Consider the following 16,240-nt stretch of genomic DNA (forward strand, 5'->3'; position numbering starts at 1 on the left):
AAAGTAAAAGAAATCAAAAGCAAATGGAGTTAAAAATTTGGTCAGGATCAGTGGTGTCCTCAATGCTGAGAAATACAGGCAGATACTTGCCCATTATGCCATACTATCAGGGAGACGTGTGATTGGATCCAAATTTATTCTGCATCAAGACAATGACCCCAAACAATGCAGCCAGTGTCATTAAGCCCGGGTTCACACTGATGTGGTGCAGAATTTGCAGAGTTTTCTGTGCTAATTCTGCACTGCATCAGAATCGCACCCCGTTCATGCGAACCGCTGCGGGTGTGTATGTTAACACCCTGAAATCGATCCGCAAAACGCGGAACGATCTGCAGAATTGGATCCTATAGGTTTGAATACCCATGCAGTACGATTCTAGTTCGGACCCAAAAATAAGTGTCTGCACCTTTTTGGTGCAGATGCGGGACGATTAGAGACATTCAAAATGTATGGCTCCAATCGCACCGCACACAATTCACATGTGATTTGCACAGGAATGCGGTGCGGTTCCTGTGCGAATCACAAATAGATGTACCGAGCCGCATGTGTGTGAACTCGGGCTCAAGGATAATTTCATCTTTTGGGGACATTTTACATGTTCCATCCATTTTTTTCTTTTTTTAGGGTGGAACATGTTCCTGATCCTGCAGCTGCCGCCCGCTGCCCTCCTTGTGACCAAAGTACAGGGAGATGTTCCCCATACTAGCTGTCAGATTTCATAAACAGCGTGGCCATGAGGGGCTCTGCCTACACAGCCACGTCATTTATTCACAGTGTTCTGTGAATGCGTGGACTACAAGTTCCGACAGCTTTAGTGGCTGTCAGCTTGTAGTCCTCAATAAACTACCATAGCGCTGTGGTAGTTCATTGATTTTTTTTTTTTCCTGTCAGCAAGTATCGGCTTGCCCACACGGGATGTACAAGCAAGCAGATGCATTGATGGTGTGCAGGACACCTGCATGGCATCAGCGATCTTCTGATTGCTGGTGCAATGCTTTACAGGCTCCTAACACAAAAAATAATAAATGCACTTTTTTTTTTTTTACCTGCAAAAAAAATGCATTATTTTTGTGGAAAGGATAACTTGTCTGTTAAGAACTATCTTCAGTGTGACAAGGAGTCCTGGAAGTGATGGTTTGGCCCCCACAGAGCCCTGATCTCAACATTCTGGAGTCTGTCTGGGATTACATGAAGAGACAAAAGGATTTGAAGCAGCCTACATCCACAGATCTGTGGTTAGTTCTCCAAGATATTTGGAACAACCTAGTTCCTGCCGTGTTCCTTCCAAAACTGTGTCTACAAACAGTGTGTGTACCGTCCTGGAAGAATTGATGCTGGTTTGAAGCGAAAGGGTGGTTGTGCAAACTTTTGATTTGATTTTCTCTTCTATTCATTTACTTTCCATTTTGTTAATTGATAAAAATAAACTAACACTTCTAATCGTGAAAGTATCCTTAATCTACAGCATTCTTTCATAACTTCTGTTCACCACTGTATTTCCCCATGTTTTCTACTTTACAAACAGTAAAATTGCTTGCTGGCTCTGCCAGAAGTCCAGTGAAGGTCTAACTTCCTGTAGTGAGTGAACGACACTGCCTCTGCTGCATTGAAATCTCAAGCACTGTTGTCAGCCCCAGGGGCGGACTGACCATTTGGAAACTCGGGCACTGGGTCAGTAGGGGGCCCCATGAGATGCCCCTGGTACCTTTTTCATAGGCTTTTTTGAGTTTGGGCAAGGACACAGGGGCCCCATGATCCCCTACTGCCTGGGGGCCCCATGATCCCCTACTGCCTGGGGGCCCCATGATCCCCTACTGCCTGGGGGCCCCATGATCCCCTACTGCCTGGGGGCCCCATGATCCCCTACTGCCTGGGGGCCCCATGATCCCCTACTGCCTGGGGGCCCCATGATCCCCTACTGCCTGGGGGCCCCATGATCCCCTACTGCCTGGGGGCCCCATGAGTTGTCAGTCCGCCCCTGGTCAGCCCTGCCCTGTTATTTTCTGCTGGGAAACATAATGCCACCCCTCTCCTCCATCGCATAATGGGAGGCTTTCTGTAATCCTGCAGGGAAAAATTGTACATTGCTTGAGATTTCCATGCAAAAGAGGCAGCATTGTTGGTGCTAACAGGAAGTCAAGAGCTTACTGGATTTTTGGCAGCATGAGCAGGTATTTTTCTGTACTTGCACCATTTTTTGGCTTCATTCACACTTGTGTGACTTTGGAGTGACTTTTGATGCGACTTTACACTCTCTGGAACTCAAGTCGCATCAACGTAGTGCATGAACCTTTTCAAAGTCGCTACAACTTTAAGTTGCATAGATCCAAAAGGGTGCCATTGAACATGATGGACTGCAACTTGTCTTGCAACTTTGTGTCCAAAGTTGCACAAGTATGAATGGAGCCTTAAGTGGATAAAACATGGAAAATATTTTGCAGGGATTTTTTGAATATGTTTTTTTTCCTCTGAATTGCACTTTAAGATACAGGTGCGATGGTAGAGGATATTGCATAATGCCTTTCTCACTCTTAGTTCTGAGAATAAATGAGGCATCACATTTCTCGCATACAAATTAACTTTTATCCTCTGTCAGAGGAAACAGCCAGTGTTTAAATAATTGAGTATATATTATAACTTTTTGCTGCAGGTAAGGGTGCTCATTGAAACCCGTCAAGTAGTGTCCTATATTATCTAATTGAGAAGCCTTAATTATCTTGTCAAAAGGGTGTGTAAGGCAGGATGACATAGGAGAGAAGAAAAAGTGTTTAGAATTCGACTGAACAAAGCTAGATATCTAACCTATTGATATTTGGACAGTGTACCTGTTCACCCTTTTTCTGACATCTGACACCTGAAATGTGACATGATTTTATTTGCTGTGGCTGAAAAGCTGCATTTTATACATTCAAATTAGACAACAGTCATTTACCCTCTAACTAGATTACATTATTGATGAAAATGTATGCGATTTACAATCCTCAGAAGATGTAGACAGAAGCAACTATTTTGTTGTCATTTCTGAGGTTTCGTAAACTTTGATGTTTTTCCTTCCCCTGAAGAACACTACATATTTGGTCAAAGGCAGAGGGGGAGATTTAGTAAAACTGGAGAGTGCAAAATCTGATGCAGCTGTGCATAGAAACCAATCCACTTCCAGGGTTTTTGTCAAAGCTTAATTGAACAAGGTGAAGTTAGCAGCTAATTGTCTACCTTGCACTGCTGCACCAGATTTTACACTCTCCCGTTTTAGTAAATCAGCCCCAGTGTCTGACATAAAGAACAGGTCTCTCCATGGTTTAAAATTATTACAAGCTCAGACCTGGAGCTGTTGAAGGAAAATTTTCATGACAGAAATACCGGAGATGCTACTGCTCCTCTGACAGTGAACGGTCCTAAATACTGCAGAGAATGGTACCACATTACATTCTTTGCAGCATTCTCCTGTGAGCCCAGGGCAGCTCAATGTGACTGTCGTGGATGGATCCTGGGATCATAGGAAGTGGATTGAATGTTGTTAGGCATACTTCAACCTGAAAGAGAACCCACAGCTGGATCGCAGATCAGTGAGTCTTTGGGGGGCAAATTTTTGTTAAAGGGATTCAATGAGTCTCTACCCCGCAATTCAGGTCATGTGTTTTATCTCCACTGGCTGCATGCTTGTTTCTGAGTCAGCGACTCCATTAATAGAGAAGCAAGCTACCGGTTCACTTTAAATGAGTTTTTAGACTGACACAGATAGTAAATACTATATCAGATAACTTAATATTTATTATTCAGGTGTTTAACGCAAGTGTTGCACTTTTTTTTTCTTTTTGCCAATAATGTTGATAGGACAGGCACTCTGTAATTCGGCTCTTTGATCAAGAGGTTGGCCTAAACAGATTTGAAATTACTTTTTCACAACGATTAGATTTAAATATGCTTCTATAATCACAAACCTGTTAAGGTCAGTTAAAAGCAAGGACTTCTCTTTGCGGAGAAAAAGTAACTATAATCTCCTGAAGTAATTAATAAATTGGAGATTTGTGCATTTTGTTGCTTTTACTTCTCAAAACAAATCTGTTTAATAGTTAGACTTTTGCTTTATGGGAAAATCCACTTACAACTTAATTTATGAGGTGTGGGATGCTTTAATTTGAAGGCATGGCTTTAGTTTAAAGCAGCAGGTTCCGTTTGATGCTGGAATTTCCTTCTCGTCTACTGTGAGATGCTGGATGTGATGGAAACATCCAGAACTCCCAGGTATGGAGGAGCATGTGGCTTACTTCTTACTTTTCTGACAACATTGGTGGTTGGCCTAGTGTTGTCACCTAGGAGTGGGAAGAGAATTGTAAGCTCCACCCAGTGATGCATAGCTTATACAGGGCTTCTTTTCCTCACTCCTGATAACTGAACAGAATGTCAGAAAAGGTGAAAGTGAAAAGGTGAGCTAACACCTTCCCCATCCTCACTGCACTTACCTCTAAGGGGGGAAACAGTATCAGTATCCATGCATCCTGGTGCAGCAGAAGTCCTGGAGTATGAAAAGCATGCCATTCTTCCTCTTCTTTCCCTAGGAACACCAAGACGGATTACAGCAGTTCAGATTGGTCAGCATGCCATGCTGGCATTTTCTAATCAGAACGGCTCTAATCCGTCTGGGCATCCCCAAGGAAAAAAAATGTAAGGACAGCACGGTTTTCAAACCCCATGACCGCTGCATGGATGGTGATCACCCACTAAGGTAAGTGCAGCTGGGACCAGAGGTGAGGAGGGCATTGTAAGGTCACCTTTTCATTTTTCAGAAAAGGGGAATTAATCCTTTAAGCTTGATCACATGACATGTTAAATAGAACCATAGAATGACTAGTTAAGGAGTCATATGTCCATATCCTACGTATTTGGATTTGTGATCTCTCATTAAGGCAGTGGATCATATATAACCAGACTAGGAGGAGCCTGGTGCAAAATATTCTGCAAGACTTATTTCAGATTTTTTTTTTATTCTTTGTGTCTATTCAAACAAAACTGTTAACATAAAAATGTCTGTGTGGCTTCACTTTTCACTTTCAGGTAGTGCTGCAGATGAACTATAAAATCTTGGCAATCAGTATTGAGCAAACAAGGCAGGAACATGGGTGGTAAATCCTTTCTTTGGTGGAAGTTACATCAGTTTATTAGACCAGCCCTTGGTATTCTTGTAGGATGTCTCTACACGCCATTCCTGCAACCAGTCAAATCTTATTTAATTGTGAGGTTATTTATGTTGTAAGTTATTATACAGAGGTGGAGAAAATGGTGTTGACTTTGTCACTAGTTAAAAATAAATAACACTACTTACCTGCAAGAAAAGGTTGCCCCTGTCTTCAAATGCTACCTTGGCTGAGAAAACTTGAACCTCCAACAAACTTCACTGTGTGTCAGATGCCTGGTCCCCCCCCTACCCTCTGCACTCTGTGGTATCACCGTGAAGTAGGAGTCAATGGAAGGAACTGCAACAGGGGACCAGGTGTCCCCACACCTATAAATTTGTTTGACGCAAAAGCCATTGTAGTTTTGAAGTAAATGGAGATTGGCTTAGCAAGTGTTAAGTATTAGCCATTTCATTTTCAGGGAAGCTTTTTTTTTTTTTTTTTTTAAATGGCAGTTGCTTTAAATTTTTTTTGGTTAATTCTTTTGTTTTGGTATCTTCTGTACCTCTGTCTAACTCTGCAGTGAAGTTGAGCTACTTTCTTGCATTACCAGTCTCTGCTTTTTTTAAGGTGTATTTAAAGGGTCAGTCCACTCAAAAGTGATAAGTGGAGTCGTCTGAGTTTTTAAGCTGCGGTTTCTTGGGTGTTCCACTCCTCAGGTCTCGCTAAGTAAATTAAAATCACATGGGGAGATGGGGACATTCTTATCATTGCAGTTTTAGGTGTTCTAGCCTTGATCTTGAGAAAAGATATGTTACCACTTGAACCCTGAAACTACCAAGAAGTTCTTGATTTAACTTCCCCATTATCCACTAAAACTAAATTATCAGTTATTTGTGGGCTGTCCCTTTAATGTAGCAAAGAGCAATGTCCAAGAGTAGTAATGCTTAACCAATCAAAATTAATCTTCCATTGTTCCAAAATGATAGGTGAAATTCAGTTGATTTAGCAATTAGAACTTTATGTTGTCATTGCTCTTTTGCATGGCCTAATTAACTAGGCCTACTAAATGTGTGTGTATATGTTACCTTGCTTACACTTTCCCTCTGCCTCAGCAATCAAAGTATGTGTGTGTTTGTTACTTTTCTTATCCTCTGACTCTGTAGTCTGAGCTTTTGTCTTCGGGAAAGCCTCCTGCTAAGGAATCTAAGCTGTTGGGACTTGCGCCCGTGCCTAGGAAGGTAGAATTTGCTTACTGTTCTCTTGCCTTGCTTATTCCATTGCTTTTTCTGGTGAACGTCAGGTAGAGGATGCCATTTACCCATCAGCGGCTGTACCTCCCCATCCTTTTCGTTGCTGAAATGTTGTCTGTTACTGAGCAATCCTTTGCACTGCATTCATTAAGCACTAACCAAACACCAGAGCATGTTCTGCTTCTGCCTACACAGACTGTCATCCAGTAAAAATGTGATATTGATCAGGATACATCTCACAAAAAAAGAATGCTGCTTGATCAGTCTTGCAAAACATAGTTATAAACAAAATTTACCTTTTACAGTCATGCTGCTGAGTAATCAGGTGCTGAAATTCAGTGGCTTTAAATGTGTAAACAAGCGTCATAAAGATGACTAAAGTTGGGAGCTTAAAGCAGAACTATTGGCAAAACATTTTTTTTATCATTTTGGATAGAGTAAAAGGAAGGTTATATAACCCCTGTCAGATTTTTTTTTTTTTTCGCCATCTGTGTCCCATTGGGAAGGTTTACCTTCACTTCCTGTCCATAGCCAAAAGAGGAAGTAAGAGGAAGTCCCTACAAATTAAAGGAGTCCCTTGGGGACCCCCGGGTCACCAGAATTAGTGTCCCAAGATTTTCCCCTCTATTACTTTTCTGGGGACAACCCAAGATTTGGAATTTTCTTACACTTTCACTTTTAGTGATAATGGTAAACAGGACAAATGGAGAGTGTGAATCTCCCTAACGGGGACACGGACAGCAATAAAAACCTGACACTAGTTTTAATCCATCTCCACTCTGTTGAAAATGGAAAAAAAATTGCCTTTAGTTATACTTTAAGCACTGCTGTGTGCATAGACTCCCTAATCCGTTATCCTAATTGACATCCTCTTAATTAGTAACACATTTCTAATGATATTAGTTGCTAAAAGATATTGTGATAAGGCTATTTTATGTTAGTAAAATTGATCTTCTATTTTGTTCTACTCACAGTGGAGAGTTTAAAGCGGTATTAAACCTAAAAGCAAACATTTAATTGCAGCTTACCAATTTTTAGGTGTGGTGGTTGCATTAGTTTTCTTTTTTAGACTGACTTTCTTATATTTTCATCTGCTGATCTGGCCAGTAAATCTGTTCTTTTTGAAAAGAACAAGCTCACTTGCAGATGTATCAGTTACAAGGATGAGACAAAACATTCAACACTCACAGGGGTGCTTACAATGATCACTATTATATATTTTTGTAAAACCTATATCCCAGAAGGAAAAAAACGATTTGCTGTAACTGCTTATAAAGTGTGAGCTAGATTTGTTAGTGTATCTAAATCTGCTAGCACATCTAACACTCTTCTCCCCTCAGACTCACAATGCTACTCTTCAGAGGTGCCCCCTGTGCTCCATCATCCAGAGTGGGGGCACTCTAATACAGGAGGTGTGTTACTGGCCAAATCATCAGTTGAAAACAGAGGGGGAAAAGCATAAAAATAAGAAAACTAATGCAGCCACCAAATCTAATGATTGGTAAGCTGCAATATATTACTTTTTTGGTTTTGGGTTTATTACTGCTTTAAAGGTACAAGGACTTGTTTAGAGTGTTTGGGGCCTTGTTTGTCAGCCTGTCAAAACTACCTGCTGTTTGTACGATTATTGAATCCTGTGGAGCAGAGCAAGTGCCACATTTGTGCCTACCGGAGATCAGAGGCTGATGCTGGATAGAAGTATGGCTAGTGCAAGTGCACAAGACATGTCGTACTAAGTTGCCTGCATACGTGGTGGTTGTTCTGTTTGTAGTGTACTTTACAGGTTTCATTGTGAACGTCTATTGCTCTTGGTTCTTGGCAGACTGTATTCGGACAGGCTGCAAGACTGGCCTTAAGTACTCAACTACACAAGCGCTTAAAAAAGTGTTACACTGGGTAGGATTTGCACCAACTGAAGTGCTTTACCATAAAACAGAAGGTAGTTATCACTTCTAAAAAGTGCAGGTATACTACTTATATGAAACAAAAATTCCCAGCAACACATTCAGAATCCACCAGAAAACTTTTTTTTTTTTTTTTTTTTTTTTTTTACCATTTTAAGACAGACACTTGGGCAATTAAAAATAAATAAATTGTTTAGTGACAAAACTGTGTGCAGTCATGGTTAGGACAGCAGTGGTCTTTTCCTACGTCATTAAATGAGAATAAATATCTTGTTTTGTGGTGGCCGGGAAGACATGTAAATGCCTTCTATTTTAAGGTGGAAGTGCTATATTTGTCGTTTAGTGGGGAACCTTTTGACCTTATTGGTTGTACTGTTACAAAACATTGCTAATGGATTTAGTATGCTTTTTTTTTTTTAGATCTTTCATTTGCAGTCATGAACTTATCTTGATGACTTTTTTCACTATTTTTGTAAAAAAAAAAAGTCTCATTAGCTCCACTTAAAGGTCATAGACTTTATTTAGCACTGTTGTATCAGCTGTCATAAAGAAAGCTGATCTCTTGTTTGGCTTTGTAAAGGAAGTAGACCCTCTCTGAGGAGGATTCGTCCTAGCCTTTAATCATTTTAGTCTTGATGGCCAAGGCCATTCTGTAAGATTAGTTTACTGAAGTTCCTGTACTGATGTTTAGGAAAGGGGGGCCTGCACTTAGCACGTTTCCTATATGTAAATGCAGCTTGTCGTTTTGTTGGCTGAACAACATTTGGGAAATTGTCGCTTAAAACCGTTCACAAATTAGTCATTTTATGCTTCTATTAATGGACTGCTTACTGGTGAAAGGTTACATATTATTCACCCACCATATAGCAGTATATGCCCCTTAATGAAAATTGGCATGCCCTGAGTAGCACAGGAGTCATACGACATGCTCAAGGACTTTGAGCGACAGATAAATGCTTGCCACTTTGCATTCATCAAAGCAGCTATAGTGCTGTGATTTCTACATTATATCATCTTTGTGAACCTTACAGATCTGTCATAAAGTAATGATCAGACATGGCGTACAGATGCTGTTCGCTTCTACATATCACAAGCCGTCACCAATTTCCTTGTTTACCCTTTTGTTATTTTGAAACCCACTGAGCAATTGTACCATTTACAAAAGAGACTGATGTAGTGTAAAATTGATATAACACTTTCTGCCCTCTTGTCCTTTTGTAACAGGCGGAAGAGAGGCATGGCAATATTGAGGAGAGGTTACGACAAATGGAATCTCAGCTGGAGGAGAAAAACCAGGAGCTGCAAAGGGTAGGTTTTTTTGGACCAATTATAAATGCATTTTTGCAAACGTCCTGTGTTTTTGTTTTTTTTTCATTCTGTTATCTTTAAGGAGTACTGTACTAATTAAAGAAAACCAGCAAAAGTGTGCCTATTCAGGACAGGAAATGTTGTCATACAGTAAACAATGCTTATGAAGTGTCTTAGTGGGAAGTATAAGCAGGAGTGGGGTGTAGAAGGTATAACAGTGGGAAGTATGTGCTGGACAATAGTCTGTATATGCAGTAGATGAGATCTGACCGGATGTCATGACAGAACAGCATGTACAGGAGAGAATATGATAGCAGACAGTTGGGCAGGAGAAGATTGTGGAGTTGACAGCGGTAAGAACAGTTAATCTTTTGATTTAACAAATGGTGGTTGATCATATTTCCATAATTGGCATAAAAATCATGAAAAATATAATTGTAGAAATACAGGTGAATGACAGTGTTAGGGAAATGTGCCCCTTAATGCATTTGGCACCCATTTACAACAGCCGGGCCATGGGAACCCATGGGTGACGTCACTGCTCCTAGATTTTTCCAGCTTGTTGAGCTCTCTTTTCTTTCCCCTGCAACCGCCTCTGGCTGAAACAGGGGTTTGCATGATCGGACAGCAGCAAGCTAAATATAGGTAAGTATGTGCATCTTTCTTACACAGGTAAGTCAGCGTAGAAGGGAGGGAAGGCACAGTTTTAGGACTAGTTAGGTTTAGCCTATGTAGCCAGGTGCTTGGCTAAGAACGAAGACTGAGAGAAACACTGGCTGCAGCTGCTCTTTGTAGCTGCTGCCCTGCAGTGCTGAACTGCTTAACAGCTACTGTATGTTGGCAAGAGGAGGGAACTGTTGAGCAGGAAGAGTTCAATAGACTGAGGCAGCATTGCACTGTGGAAACTGTAGTCCAAATGAGTGAAACTCTACTATAATCAAGTGCTTTTGAACTGCATTTACCAAAGGGAGATTGCCAGGAGGAGGGGAAAGAGCTGCATTTTCTCAAGTTGTACAGGACATACAGTCAAGTCCATAAATATTGGGACATCGACACAATTCTAAAATGTTTGGCTCTATACACCACCACAATGGATTTGAAATGAAACTAAAGCACCAAGATGTGCTTTAACTGCAGACTCTCAGCTTTAATTTGAGGGTATTTACATCCAAATCAGGTAAACGGTGTAGGAATTACAACAGTTTGCATATGTGCCTCCCACTTGTTAAGGGACCAAAAGTAATGGGACAATTGGCTTCTCAGCTGTTCCATGGCCAGGTGTGTGTTATTCCCTCATTATCCCAATTACAATGAGCAGATAAAAGGTCCAGAGTTCATTTCAAGTGTGCTATTTGCATTTGGAATCTGTTGCCGTCAACTCTCAAGATGAGATCCAACGAGCTGTCACTATCCGTGAAGCAAGCCATCATTAGGCTTAAAAAAGAAAACACACCCATCAGAGAGATAGCAAAAACATTAGGCGTGGCCAAAACAACTGTTTGGAACATTCTTAAAAAGAAGGAACGCTCTGGTGAGCTCAGCTACACCAAAAGACCCGGAAGACCACAGAAAACAATTATGGTAGATGACCGAAGAATTATTTCCCTGGTGAAGAAAACACCCTTCACAACAGTTGGCCAGATCAAGAACACTCTCCAGGTGGTAGGTGTATGTGTGTCAAATTCAACAATCAAGAGAAGACTTCACCAGAGTGAATACAGAGGGTTCACCACAAGATGTAAACCATTGGTGAGCCTCAAAAACAGGAAGGCCAGATTAGAGTTTGCCAAACGACATCTAAAAAAGCCTTCACAGTTCTGGAACAACATCCTATGGACAGATGAGACCAAGATCAACTTGTACCAGAGTGATGGGAAGAGAAGAGTATGGAGAAGGAAAGGAACTGCTCATGATCCTAAGCATACCACCTCATCAGTGAAGCATGGTGGTGGTAGTGTCATGGCGTGGGCATGTATGGCTGCCAATGGAACTAGTTCTCTTGTATTTATTGATGATGTGACTGCTGACAAAAGCAGCAGGATGAATTCTGAAGTGTTCCGGGCAATATTATCTGCTCATATTCAGCCAAATGCTTCAGAACTCATTGGACGCCGCTTCACAGTGCAGATGGACAATGACCCAAAGCATACTGCAAAAGCAACCAAAGAGTTTTTTAAGGGAAAGAAGTGGAATGCTATGCAATGGCCAAGTCAATCACCTGACCTGAATTCGATTGAGCATGCATTTCACTTGCTGAAGACAAAACTGAAGGGAAAATGCCCCAAGAACAAGCAGGGACTGAAGACAGTTGCAGTAGAGGCCTGGCAGAGCATCACCAGGGATGAAACCCAGCATCTGGTAATGTCTATGCGTTCCAGACTTCAGGCTGTAATTGACTGCAACGGATTTGCAACTAAGTATTAAAAAGTGAAAGTTTGATTTATGATTATTCTGTCCCATTACTTTTGGTCCCTTAGCAAGTGGGAGGCACATATGCGAACTGTTGTAATTCCTACACCGTTCACCTGATTTGGATGTAAATACCCTCAAATTAAAGCTGACAGTCTGCATTTAAAGCCCATCTTGTTCATTTCAATTCAAATCCATTGTGGTGGTGTATAGAGCCAAAAATGTAAGAATTGTGTCCATGTCCCAATATTTATGGACCTGACTGTAGCTTTCCTCTTGCTGTGAGGGAGATTGAAGAGTGTGCATGGCTATAGAGCGTGCACCATTGCTGCTGCATATCGACAGCCTGAGCGGGATCTGGAGCACTGAGTTTGCTGGTATTAACAGCCAGAGTCACCTGGGTGCAGAATAGAGAATGGACTAATCTCTGTGTGTGACTGGATGGTGAGCTGCAGTATTGATGGGATTGGTGAGCTGCTGTTGTGGGGGTTTACTATCTGCTGCTAGAGAGGGAGAGATTGAGCCTTTTAGGAACTGACCATACAGCCATCTTGTAGCCTTATTGCTACCTGCAGGCTTAAATGGGACCATTCTCAGGTGCACCAACTGTACAATTGGGCCCTAGCACTAGCCGGCTGAAAAGTTAGGACTAAAGACTGTCTCTTTACAGCTGCTATACAGTGACCTTTAGCTATTTATGCCTTTTCTCAACCAGGGTGCCTTGGCAAAATGTCTAAAAGTTTTCCAAAACTTGCGTACAAGCCAGCGGGTGGAAGAAGCCTGACTTTTTGTTACACAAAGACACAGGTTTTCATTGTGCGCCACTACGACCTTCTAGCCACCAGTGTCCTGACAACCAAGGACATCAGTTGATAAGGAAGGATGTCAGTTACCTGCACAGCATCCTTGTTTGACTCTCCCATGTCCCTCTCCGTCAGTGCTGGGGTCACATTAGCTCGGTGATGGAAAAAATTGAGGAAAACACTGTAATACTAGTCAGGACCAGTGTGCCTGTTTCACCTGCTGTCCTGTATTCCAGGCGCTGCTGAGTAGTGCTGTGCTTTCTGAATGGCCCTGTTGTCTTCTGGGACCTGTCACGTGTCCCACAAGACTTCGGGGAGGGAGGGTAGGAGGACAACTTCTTCCAGTCGCCTAGGCGAAAGTGGGAGCGGGTACCTGTCAAATTGCTAGACAGAGAAGCGTGATTCGTCACTCCAGAGAACACGTCTCCACTGCTCTAGAGTCCAGTGGCAGCGTGCTTTACACCACGGCATCCGATGCTTTGCATTGCACTTGGTGATATAAGACTTGGATGCAACTGCTCGGCCATGGAAACCCATTCCATGAAGCTCTCTATGCACTGTTGTTGTGCTGATCTGAAGGCCACACCAAGTTTGGAGGTCTTTAGCTATTGTGCAGACAGTTGGCGACTTCAGCGCACTGTGCGTTTCAGCATGCACTGACCCCGCTCTATCATTTTATGTGGCCTACCACTTCATGGCTGAGTTGTTGTTGTTCCCAGTAGCTTCCACTTTGTTATAATACCACTAACAGTTGACCGTGGAATGTTTAGTAACAAGCAAATTTCACAGATGAACTTATTGCACAGGTGGCAACCTATCACAGTACCACGCTTCAATTCACCGAGCTCCTGAGAGTGACCCATTCTTTCACAAATGTTTTTAGAAGCAGTCTGCATGCCTAGGTGCTTGATTTTATACACTTGTGACCATGGAGGTGATTGGAACACCTGAATCAATTGATTTGGAGGGGTGTCCCAATACTTTTGGCAATATAAGGTTTCACAACCACTTAAAATGAAGAATACCCATTTTATTTTTTGGAATTGTGTTGAAAGTGATGACATAAGTACCTTCTGTTTAAAGCGGATCTATACTCTCCTTAGATCCAGTGATGCGGTGTCCCAGAGCTCCCTGCCTAGCCACTGGCTGGCTTCCGGGTTTCAATTGCTTAGGCCAGAAACAAGGAAGCAACTGAACAATTTCTTTTTTCAAAGTTTAAAATGAATAAATAGTGGGGCTTCAAATTGTTAGTATGTTTAAATGATGATAGCACTACCTCCCCCCCCCCCCCCCCAGACTGACAGTTCTGCTGTGTCCCCTGTGCTCATTCATTCAGAGTGGGGGCACGGAAAGAGAAAAGCCTGAAAAATGGAAACTAATGCAGCCACCACATTTAATGATTGGTAAGCTGCAATAGTTACTTTTTTGGTTTTGGATTTAATACCGCTTTAAGAAATAAATGCTTTTTGTGATCCCTGTTCAGTTTTGTTATGTTACTGGCCATAAGCATGTAAAAATCTTCATTTCAATATAGAGTTTTTCTAAAAATTATGTAACATTGTAGTTAGGATACATTACAGTTGGTCATCTTCGATTACAGATATCGCAGGGCTCGACAAATCCCAGGCACCAGGTCGCCATGGCAACTGGAAATTGCATCCTGGCACCTGGGCTATATACTGCAGCGGTAATCTGGACTCAGTATTCCCATGTGGCCCACCCAAGGGTGCAATGGTCGGACTGTCTGGTAATTGAGGCCGTGGTTTTGTGGCCTGCTGGAGCAGGACCTAGCACTCATTTGTGGGAAACAGTGTCCTCCTCTGGTAGGCGGGGCTGTGATGAGCACGGTACACCTGCCATGCTGACTGAGTTTCCCTTTGCTTGCTCTCACTGCCCACACAGCTCCGACATCTCCTTCCCTGTTTGACAGATGGGTGCTGGGATTGCAGTTATGGGTGCCAGATTCTTCCGGTGAGTGGACAAGGAGTGTGGGGCAGCTAGCTATTGCTTCAGTTCGTCAACAGAACAGATCCAATCTGGTTATCCATGCAGCCCAGTCAGTGACTCCTCATTAGTGCCCGTTGGTGGCCATTAGTGCTGCCTATCAGAGGATACTGATGGGCACTGACAGGCTGCACTATCAATACAACCTAATCGGTACTTCCAAAGGAAACAGACACCAGCACTCTAACCTTTATGCTCCACATGTAAAACAGTGTCTGTCACTTGGTGAGGTGCAGCCTTCTAAAGATGGGGTAGTCTTGATACTAGCAAAAGAAAAACACAAAAGGGCGCACTCTCCTCATACATTACCGTGGTTACAAATTAATTTATTAAAAACGTAACAAATGGATACTCACAAAACAGTTACTCACAAAACAAATGTAAAAAATGAACATGAAGCCAAATGGGTCAATGTCACACGACTGGAGTCCTGTAATGATGTTACCCGGTGGGAAAAAAGCTGATGCGTTTTAGGAGTAGAACTCCCTTTTTCAAAGCTAAGATTTTACTCATTTGTCTTCATGTTCGTTTTTTACATTTGTTTTGTAAGTATCCATTTGTTAAATTTTTACTAAATTCATTTGTAACCACGGTAATGCACGAGGAGAGTGCTCCCTTTTGTGTTTTTCTTTTACAACCTAATCGGTGCCCATCAGTGCAGCCTATCAGTGTTCATCAGTGCAGCCTCAACAGAGCACATCAGTGAAGAAGAAAAATTACTTATTTGCAAAATTTTATAACGGAAGCTAAAAAAAGTAATTATTTGTTTTTTTTTTAATTTTCGGTATTTTTTGTTTGGCACCAGGCGTGAACCATCTATTGCCCGATGCCCCGGACGGCTGATTTAAAAAACTGTCTCCTGACTTTAGCTGGCTCCTAGATTCAAAGCAAATTCATCAAGCTTATGAGTGAGATATAAAATGACAGCAGTTTCTTTGCATGAATCCTCACTTGCATGTAGACTTAAAGCGGAGCTCCACTCAGGAGACGTTCTGCTTTAAGCCTTTGTCCCTCGCTCCTCGTTAAAGGGGGGGAAGCAGGTACCTGAATTTGACAGGTACCCGCTTCTCACGCATGTGCAGTGGGCACCCGGCTGCCCACACTGAAGATGCCAGTGCCAGGGAGAGAAGACGGCCGGTGAAACCAGCGATGGTGAGAACATCGCTGGACTGCGGGACAGGTAAGCGTCTGTATTTTAAAAGTTATCAGCTACAGTTTTTGTAGCTGCTGACTTTTATCTATTTATTTTCAGGTGGAACTCTGCTTTAACTTGGTACAAGTTCTGAATGTCTTAAAATACAGCTAAAGACTACTCTATCAGTCTTAGCAAGTACCAAATCCAGTTGCTATGTAATGGACAAGCCTTAAGTTAACAAAAAAAGTCCTTTACCTTCCCTGACTGAGCCAAACCTTTTTTTTGTTCCCCACACTCTCCTCCACCCAGA

The 16,240-nt window shown here is 42.1% G+C and overlaps 1 protein-coding gene and 1 long non-coding RNA gene across 11 annotated transcripts in view; one reads left to right on the top strand and one right to left on the bottom strand.

Moving 5' to 3' along the window:
- PPFIA1 (PPFI scaffold protein A1) overlaps positions 1-16,240 on the top strand; it is a 156,857-nt gene that overhangs the window by 83,453 nt on the left and 57,164 nt on the right. For 5 of the 10 annotated variants that reach the window (XM_089684583.1, XM_089684584.1, XM_089684588.1 and 2 more), the window contains exons 10-11: positions 6,281-6,355; positions 9,496-9,579. In XM_089684583.1, coding sequence (XP_089540709.1) covers positions 6,281-6,355; positions 9,496-9,579 — 159 coding nt within the window. The remainder of the gene's footprint in view (positions 1-6,280; positions 6,356-9,495; positions 9,580-16,240) is intronic. The other 5 variants (XM_089684586.1, XM_089684589.1, XM_089684590.1 and 2 more) reach the window with 1 other exon arrangement.
- LOC149456712 (uncharacterized) lies at positions 4,966-6,497 on the bottom strand. The gene is made up of 2 exons (XR_016313821.1): positions 6,371-6,497; positions 4,966-5,206 (listed from the first exon to the last, which is right to left on the bottom strand). It is a non-coding gene; the product is annotated as an uncharacterized LOC149456712 (long non-coding RNA).

Source organism: Staurois parvus, unplaced genomic scaffold (assembly GCF_062004578.1).
Source record: "Staurois parvus isolate SC_StPar_1 unplaced genomic scaffold, SC_StPar_1.0 ptg000350l, whole genome shotgun sequence".
Classification (NCBI taxonomy): domain Eukaryota; kingdom Metazoa; phylum Chordata; class Amphibia; order Anura; family Ranidae; genus Staurois; species Staurois parvus.